The sequence below is a fragment of the Nesoenas mayeri genome, assembly GCF_963082525.1.
Source record: "Nesoenas mayeri genome assembly, chromosome: 1".
Lineage (NCBI taxonomy): Eukaryota > Metazoa > Chordata > Aves > Columbiformes > Columbidae > Nesoenas > Nesoenas mayeri.
In genome coordinates, this window is record NC_137541.1 from 17675933 (window position 1) to 17686078 (window position 10146).

At 37.1% G+C, this 10146-nt stretch overlaps 1 protein-coding gene across 1 annotated transcript in view; it reads left to right on the top strand.

Moving 5' to 3' along the window:
- TBC1D22A (TBC1 domain family member 22A) overlaps positions 1–8968 on the top strand; it is a 164011-nt gene extending 155043 nt beyond the window's left edge. Inside the window, exon 13 of the mRNA XM_080343458.1 lies at positions 5691–8968. Coding sequence (XP_080199584.1) covers positions 5691–5819 — 129 coding nt within the window. The 3' untranslated portion in view covers positions 5820–8968. The remainder of the gene's footprint in view (positions 1–5690) is intronic.
- The last annotated feature ends 1178 nt before the right edge of the window (positions 8969–10146 follow it).

Sequence of the window (10146 nt, forward strand, 5' to 3'; positions counted from 1 at the left end):
TTTATTTTTGGAGGGGGCAGGTGGTTGGTTGGTTAATTTAACAAAGTTATTCCATAGATGAGGAATTAATTGCTGGTTGTACATATTTCAAGTTCCTGTGACTCTTCCCCATCCACTGCTTGGATGGCGAAGGGGAAGGGAGGCTGGAAATGCCTTTGCACAGTGTGGTGTGAGGGGGTGAACACCACAGATAGATGGAACTGAAGCTGTGCTGGCAGCCTGGGCCGTGCAGCTGGGCCCTGTTCAGGAGATGGATAAGGCTGTTCAGCGCAGGAAGAGTCCAAAGAAACTGGGGCGCTCTCTTCGCCATATGCAAATGGTGTAGTTTTGAGTATATTTGTTGTAGATGCAACCAAAATATAAACACACATTGGACTGGATTTTGGAAGCCTCAGCTCTGCTGATGGTCTCCTGACTGCCCTGATTCTTCAGCCAGAAGATTAAGCAGAAAATACAGTTATTGCAAGAATGTTTTATAAATATTGCTTTTTGAACTCGTTTTTCTGAAATATACCAAGCAGTTTATCAGCAGTGATTTTTTTTATGGTAAATTCAAGTTCATGATTCGTCATATTTCAAAGAGCATCTCATATTTTAGTTCTGAATGTGGACAGGAAAATGAATTTAAGCAGTTAGCATGAATGCCTTATTTATGCATGGATTCTAGTGGTTCCTGCTTTATCTGTTGGAGAAAAAATAGTAGTTATGATTCGGAATAAGGGAATGCTCTTGGATCACTATTGTTCTGATCATCTTTCCCCTTTTTTAAATGTAGATACTAAATTGAGCAGTTTTAGATAAACTTCTTACGTGGTCTTGTAAATACTAATTACCACATGTTTGTACATTTCTTCAAATACTGGAGGTTTTCTTGTTTCTTTTTTTTTTTCAGTGAGTTTTTTGGAGGGGAGTGGAATGGTTGTTTGTTTGTTTCCAAATAATGGTCCATATTCAGACAGCGATGAATGTGGCATGGTTTTCTTTAGCAGTTCAAGAAAATAAAATTTTCTTTATCAGGCTTTGTGCCAAGTTCTACTTATTTTTAACAAGTTATAAGATTTATTTCTATCAGAGTCAGTTTTGAAGCTCTTAAACAGATCTCAGGAACATAAGTCTTATGTTTAAGATAAGTCATATCTTAAGAAACTCACTCCAGCAGTGTGTATTTGCCCAGTTAAATTTCTCACACATACTCAGTAGTCAGTGTGAGCAGGTACAGAATGAAGCTTTTCCCTTGGTAACAGTGACAAAATGCCCACTTAAACAGAAATGAACTTGAACAGTCAAGAGATTACTCTGCCATTTGTTTATGTATTTGATTCTGAATAAAATTATGGATAAGGTTGCAATTAATCCTGCAAGTTTTCAAGTAGTTTTTCACCAATAGTCCTATAATCAGATTTGAGCTGCGTGTTAAGTTTTATAAGTATGGGTATTGAAGATGTAGTCTGTGTTCAACAAAGGTCGTGAAGTTGAATTATCTGAGTTTTCCAGCCTTAAGCTTGGAACACTTGATTTCTCCTGCTGTTCTGCTTTGTCTCCTGGGAGAAAAAGCTATATATTTTGTCTGGTTCTACACTCTCTTTATTTGAAAACAAACCTCTAAAACTGTAAGTTTATTTTTAAAATTGTGGTTTGTTCTGTAAGATCATAGCATTATTTAGGTTGGAAAAGACCTTTAAGATCATCGAGTCTAACTGTTAACCTAACACTGCCAAGTCCACCACTAAACCATGTCCCAAAATACCACATCTGCACATCTTTCAAACACCTCCAGGGATGGTGACTCCACCACTACCCTGGGCAGCCTGTTCCAATGCCTGACAGCCCTTTCCATGAAGAATTTTTTCCTAAAATTCAACCTAAACCGCCCCTGGCACAACTTGAGGCCATTTCCTCTCATCCTATCACTTGCTACTTGGGAGAAGAGACCAACCCCCTCCATGCTACAACCTCCTTTCAGGTAGTTGTAGACAGCGATAAGGTCTCCCCTCAGCCTCCTGTTCTCCAGGCTGAACAGCCCCAGTTCCCTCAGCCGCTCCTCATCACACTTGAGCTCCAGGCCCCTCACCAGCTTGGTCACCCTGCTCTCAACTCTCTCCAGCACCTCAATGTCTTTCTTGTTGTGAGGGGCCACAACAGAACACAGGAGTCGAGGTGCGGCCTCACCAGTGCCAAGTGCAGGGGGATGATCACTGCAATAGTCCTGCTGGCCACACTATTCCTGATAGAAGCCAGGATGCTGTTGGCCTTCTTGGCCACCTGGGCACACTGCTGGCTCATGTTCAGCTGCTGTCAGTCAACACCCCCAGCTCTTTTTCCCCAAGGGACTTTCCAGCCACTGTTCCCCGAGTCTGTAGTGCTGCCTGGGGTTGTTGTGACCCAAGTGCAGGACCCGGCACTTGGCCTTGTTGAACCTCATACAGTTGGGCTCAGCCCAGCGATCCAGCTCATCCAGATCCCTCTATAGGACCTTCCTACCCTCCAGCATGTAGCTAATGTACCTTCAGTGCTTTGGAAATTTAAAGGTAACAAAATTGATATGGGTGACTGTTATTTTACTGCCTTTTTTTAATAACTGAGCAGACAGATGTTTGGAGAAGTGACTGCTGTGTAGAACTTTTGAAGAAATTCAGTGATTTTTGGTAGTCATTTTCTGAGAAGCATATCTAGTATGATCACCTTACTTTTAAAGCTGAATGTATAAACAGAATTCATATATCTGCAAGAATTATCTATGTTTCATGAACCTGTAGCAACATTTTCTAGCTTGAAAAATACACACAGTTGCCACATAAACAGTAGACCAGTGTGACCAGTGTCGACTCTTGCTTTCTAACCTCACACTGAAACAACTGAGCTGTAGTTCACTAGCTGTTGAATAGCTACTCATACTTGTACCTTCTATATGAGCAGGTGTTGGTTGCCACAGGTGATGTTCTCCATTGTTCGAGTGCTGAGGTCTGCCAGAAAGCCCACGGTTCTCCAGTGGCTGGAAGACTGGTTAGGCCAACTTTGTTTGAACAGTAGCCAAATGAAAAACCAAAACACTACTCAAATAATATGAATCACTTTTACTAGTTTGCACCTGAAGTCTGACCCAGCAAAGTCTTGGCTGTGCAAACAGTAAAAGAACTAATTTCACAAAACTCATTAACTGCTGTGTCTTAAAGCTGGTTGAAAGTTATTTTGTAAAAGGAAAGAAGAAACTTGAATGGAAGCAGGCATTTATCATCCCTCCACATAATCTTCCTACTGTGCACTGCTGATTTATTAATTACAGTTATCAGCAGAACTGTCAAGTAAGTTGATAGAAATTTTTTAAAAGTGATATTTTGGCAGTTGTATAACACTTTATTAAAAATGTGCTCTCTCAAGTGTAATAGAGACATTCTCATGCTAACTCTATTGTATTACTACTTTTTATGCATAATTAAATATATAGTACTGTTCAACTTCTATCCTTTCTTGTTCCATATTACAAGAGCCACTATAGCAAGACCATGAAATAGATGAAGCCAAAATAATTCTCTCATGGAAAAAGTAAAATATTTCATGTTAATTTTTCCTCCTCGCTGCTTCATGAAATCACAGAACCCTTGCTAAGGGCTCCTTCAGCCATCTTCCATCAAAGCGAGTGCAGAGGAGGGAAAAGGGGGGGATAAGACCCCTATGAAGAAGAATTTTGCTGTATACTTACGCGAATATTGCAGGATTCTCATTTATGAAATAGTAGGATAATTACTGTGGTTTTAATTGCACTCCTGCTTACTAATTTCTGCTCTTTAGAATGAATGTTAACAAACATTCATGCAAAAATATACATATATACATGCTCACAAGTATATGCACATATATAAATGTGCACAAACTATTTGCATGTTTTCTGCAAAAATAGAGCACCTAGAAGATACAAGCAGGCTTAACAACACTCATTTCTAAGATTGCCTCATAACTCCTATAGTGAAATTCTGCATTCAGTTTGTGATCCAAAACCAGCTTAAATTTAAAGTAGTGTTTTTGTCAAAGCAATTGAAAGCATGAGACAAAGGATCTCCAGGTGATCTTTTCTTTGGAAAGTTTAAAGCATCATATTTGGCCTAGGGTGACTTTTGCATCGTGGTTCAGAGTTTGTGACCTTTTGGGTCAAAATTTATTATTTATCAGTGACTGGGAAGTTTTCGTCTAAAGTCCCAGACTTAGCAATCAACCATGATTTTGAAAATTTATCCAATTGTGTAGCTCCATACCCTGCAGCACAACACTGCTTTGGATAGGTAACTCCACATACAGACCATTTTGACCATTCAGTGATGGGTTAGGAAGCAAATATTTTTCAAGTAACCCTTTTGAAGGATCCTTCCAAGAGCAATCTGTGGGATTTGATCCTGTGCATCCCAGTTCAGCATAGAGCTACAATCCTGAGTTTTAGTCAACAGTAGATTGGGTGTATTTGCTGATACCATGTTGCTACAATAAAACACAGGCCTTACAAAAGCAGGAATCCACATTTTAGGACCTTTTCAAATTCAAATTATAATTTGAAATTACTTTTATTGATTAACTTTATCTGTATTGCTATATAATTAAAGTTGAAAGAAATTGAACCATTGCTTGCTATACTATATACAAGGCATACCTAGAAAGCAGCACGACCAGAAGTAGTTAGATATTCTTCATGTTTATATGTGAAAAGACTAATTAGGGAAGAGAATTTTAGCACTTCTGCAATACAATGAGCAACTTTGCTTTATCTGTAGCTGTCTACCTCTTGCCTACCTGATAATGAGGTTATATAAAACATTTAAGGTATTAAAATGAAGTTAATGTTTTGTAGTTCCTTAAAGAGGAAGTGTAGGTATTCCTTTTGTTCACACCTGACATAGGGATGTTGAAATGATCTGGTCAGCAGAAGGTACAAACTGAAAGTAGATTGTAGATCTTAAATGTGGAGGATACTTGTGGAATTTTTAAAGCACTGTATGCAAAACTATATGTGAAAACTTCTAGAGCTTGGTTGGAATTGACAAGTGTGGAAGATGTATCCCAGTGCTAAAATAATGTAGAAAATATGGACAATCTAAAAGAAGTCTGGTTCCTGTGATAAACCATTTTGGATTTGCAGAGCTCAGAATTAGATTTCTGGTAGTCTCTAGTGACTCCAATACCCATGAGCATTTTATCTCAATTGCCAGTTATAAAATGAATATGCTAACAGTGTTTACCTCTTAGAAGTCTAATGGGATGGTTCTGATACGTTATGTGTGAGCTCTTGTTTTTCTGAGTACGACAAGGAGTCTCTATCCGTGATTGGGGGCACCAGTAGTGATACAATCGTACAAGAGCAAGTAAGGGTACATAGAATTTACACACTTGGGCAGCATGGCTTGCTTTCACTCCTACTATTTACAGAGCAAGTGAATTCACACCCTTTTTTTGTTTTAATGTTATTTTTGTCAACATTAGAAAATAACCATGGTTAACTACAATTCCTAGCTCGTTTCTGAACTGGAAGACTGGCTAGCAAGTATTTCTGTAAAAGCTACAGGAAAATCCCTAAACTTAATGGGATCTCGGGTTTGTTTGGGATGCTGACGTACTACATGAGTGATTGCTTATAAATACTAATTGTGTAATTTATTGCTATTACACTGGTATTTGAAAGTCTTTTTTCTTTTTCTCTCATCTAGGAATTGCTGATATTTTTACAAAATTTGCCCACGGTACACTGGGGAGATGAAGAAATTAGTGTACTCCTAGCAGAGGCCTACAGACTGAAGTTTGCATTTGCAGATGCTCCCAATCATTACAAGAAATGAATACAGAGAGCCAGAAATCATTAAGACCAACGTGTTCTGCAGTATTATGGCATCTGTTGTTCTCATTCTGCTTTCAGCTCATTGATCTTTCATTTGAATTAAGATGACCGTTAAAATTCTGTTAGAATTTGCAAAATGAGAACAGAATACCAAAGAAATGGACAAAGCAGGATATCGAGCATTGAATAAACTTAAAAGTGAACTTTTTTGCTCAGCATGAAAAATGAGTTCAGCAGTCTATCACTTAATTTTCTTCTTTTTTTTCCCTTTGTCTAATTAGGAGAACTGTAGTCTGTCTAATTTAGGTTGAGCAATTTTTCTATGTACCTAAGACTTAAAACTATTTATGGAATGATTTTGTTGTTACGTCGGTGTCACCTGCTATGTGTGTATCAGCCAGTTTTGGTCAGTAAAAGTTATTTACTTCGAGTGGGAAAAAGAACTTCTCATAGTTGTAAAGACCATATGAGCCAGCAAGGCCTGCTTTTCGAGGACTGGTTATAACTCAGAGGCACTGGTGTTCGCACACCATCTGTTGTTTTTTGGTGGAATTCAGTTAGAATACTTCAGTAACGTAAGAATATAGAAAGTTGCAATGGAATTTGTGACATTTTCTAAACGTTACTCAGTCTTGCAGAGTGCTGCAGAAGCTTTTTAGCCCGACAAAGGAGTTGCTTAAAGCCGAAGACTCATCTGTAACACTAAAATAAATCCCTCCCTGTGTATTTTGAAGCATTTTTAAAATATCAAATGAAATAGAAGGCATGGTCCTGTCAAAGTAATTAAAGCTTTTCTTTCAAGGACTTTCAATTTGTCATCATGAAAGTTCACTTTTAAGAAATGTATTAAGAAGCTTGGTTTACAAAGCAAGATATATTTTTATCTCAGTTGTTGCCTTATTCTCCATGTCTAGCAGGTTAGAAAAAGAAAAAGCTTTCCGAAGCTTGTTAAATAATTTAATACTTTTTTTTTTGAGTATTCAGAGGAAGTGAGAAGATAGTTCCCAATAACAATAACAGTAACTATATACTCAGATCACTCATGTCATTAACAGGATACAAATTCTCTATGACTTTATAGAATGAAATTAATGTTTCTTCATATAATTATGGCATACTGAATGATTCCTTAAAACTTACATAATTTAAGTGCACTATTTATTTTCAAGAAATCTTTTCAGATAAGAATTCTGATGTTGCTCTGTTGGATGTAAATAACTCACACTAATTTGTGCCTACCCTACACATACAGGTTATTAAGAGTGAGAGTTGCAATAAGCAATATACTGGAAGCTCAAAATTGTTATTCCTCAGTTCAGTTCTCAAGTTGCACATTGTACAAAAAGTGTAGTGCGCTTTTAAGTTGGGGAAATAAAAGATCTTCAAGGGGTTTTCTCTTATGACTTGTTATTGGAAGATTATTTTCAAGTTTTTAAAAATATGCAGATAGGAATTTTGAAGAAAGCTTTTCTAGCTGTGTTAGTTACATTCCTTGTTTCGGGGGCCTTAGTTCTTGACACCGACTTTATAATAATTAGGTGTTTCAGGGTTGATAGAAATAAGTACATTTTAGCCAACATGTGATTATGAGATCTGTATTTTAAAATTATATGAAATCTTTGGTAGAAGAGAAAAAAATGACTGGATTCGGAAGCAGGTGTGTTTGGTGACTAGGATGCATTTCTGCTCTGCTGGCATCAGCCAGGGTTTTCAGTGACGGTGGAGACAAGTTCAGGCCTCCTGGATCGCTGTGTTTGTGCCCAGGGTGTGTAGTGGGTCTGTGTTTCTTAAACGTCCCTATACTGTGTTTTGTAACTTCAGTTCATGTTCTAATGTATCACAATTTATGTTTTATGTTTACAAAGAATGTCATATTGTGCCTAACAGAATATCTACCAATAACAGAATATAAGAAACCTGAAATTTATTACCATTTGCTTTAAACTTAGTATCTACAATCATTTGTTAATAGAAATGCATATTATTGTAACTAGAGAAGACACACAGCATTAAGTGCACAATGTTGTAAGGGTTTTCTATAATTAACTCTTTTCTATTAAGATGTTATTTAGGTAGTTACATGTAACACGGAAGGTTGACCCAAAGTTGTCTACTGTGTCAGATGCTCCTGCATAGCATTTATGGGACTGATTATATACAAGGTTTCCTCCATCGGGTCCACAGAAGTTGTCTGCCATGTCTTCCAAATTCAACAGGTACCTCTTACTTCCTTTGGAAGAAAGTATTACCATGAGAGGTCACATTTACTATTGTGTCTGCGTCAGAAGTTGAATATTGTACTTGAGCACATTGCTTTTTAAGCATAGTGGGAAGTTTCCTGATATAATAGCAATGCTTATTTATGTAGATGTAGACTTTTCTGGAAAATATGATATAGATATATAAAAAACATATATCTATACAGATAGGAATAGTTTTCAGTAAATAGAAGGAAAACATTTATGTAATATTTCAAATGTTCAATACTTTAAATTGACATTAAATATTTCATTTTATTTTTTAAAAAAACACCTTACATTTAACGATTCTACATCTCAGGTGAAATGTCATTCCAAACAAAATATTGCATAGAAAAGGAAATAACATTATTATTACATCCCATGTACTTTTTGGGTTTTTTTAAATTCAGGGTTCTGAATATTATTAAATTCCTTTGTAATATGTATTTTCTTATGAAGGAGGCATCTTGACACATCACTAGTGAAACTAGGCAGTGATTTCCTAGAACTCATGTCAAATATTGAAAATTAAGTGTCTAAAATACATGTTAAAGAATTTCTGTAATAAAAAATTAAACAATGTACAATATAAAATAAAGATTTATGACTGCAGTATTTGGAAAATGTAAATAATAAACAAATAGTTAACTATGTAAATACAGAACATGCAATAGGATAGGAATGTATTTGAAATCTTACGTGACTCTGTAATATGTTATAAGAAATTAGTTTCATTATTTTTTGGCTTGGTTCCTTATGGGAAGGCCCAATAATTTGTTTGTTCCTTCAGAACTACAGAAGTATCTGAAGTTCCATTGTATGCTTCTGACAAATATTAACACTGAGACACTGGTTAAAACTGTAAAAGTGATGAAAAATGAGGAAATAAATGCATATTTCTGAAGTGCTATATAGAGTGGAAAGTGTTATTTTGTCTTTTCATCAAGCACATTGCATACTACATCGTAGTGTGGTTTTGGTGTTTATGTTTTTTGGTCTCAGACCCCTATATCACAAGAGCAAATGCAGTAGCAAAACCTCTGCGCTCTGTTACGTTTCTGAAACTCTCTGCCCTTGTATCTTATAGATTTTGCAAGTTAATAAGACAGACAACTTCCAAAGGACTGTATCTGCATATTTCATATACGTACAGGATTACTGAGCGTTTTCTGCAAAAAACAGGTGAAGCTAAATTGGGCACCACAGGAGAATTAACCCCGGGGGGCAGGTGGAGCAGATCAGGGCAAAGCAAACAAAGGAGGTACAGAATTCTGTGTGTCTCTGGAGGTGAGGAAGGAGAGGAACATTCAGCTCTGGGGGGGGAAACAGTACAAGGTAGTGATAGCATCAATGAGATCTGGCTTCTTAAGGATTATTTAAGTGGATTAACAAGCAAGGAGAGATGTTCTGTATGTATGGAGAGTTCAAGTCCCTTATGTTCAAGAAGGCTAGTGGGAGACTTCCAGTAATCCAGGTGAGTCTGGTGAGAAAATGTGCAAGTCTGGTTATGTGGAAGGCAAAATTAATAACTTCTCTGTTTAAAACTGCACACAGAATTCAGGGAAAAGAGAGACACAGTGATGCAGTGGGCAATATTTCTCTTACATGCTTGAGAGATGATGAATTGTAATCGTGCTGGTTTCTCACCTTTAATGAAATTTCTGTTTCTTCATCTGCTATAGATCCTGCAGAAAATCAGCAAGGGCTGATTTTTCACATGACTTTGTCAAAAGCAGAAGAGATGAAAAAGGTGGAGTAAGAGTCCTGAGCTCTCACAAGGGATATGCTAGGAGACACAGCTGTAAGCTCTTCATTTGTTGATTTTCTTGGACAAAAGCAGTCCTAGATATTTGTCTTATGTCCTGGGCAGATTATCCCACACTTAAAAATGTGAAATGCAACAGAAAGGACTTTCCAGAAATCTGATCTGCATTTCAGGTCACATCCTCCTTGAAAACTGTGAATAGAAAGGTCAGTGTTCTGCAGTGCTTTAAATTCTTGGGAGTTGAGAAAAGGATGTGCGTTGGAAAAGATCCCAAATCCAACAGTCACTCAGGCTGGATGTTGTGCCATGGGCAAGGACTCCAG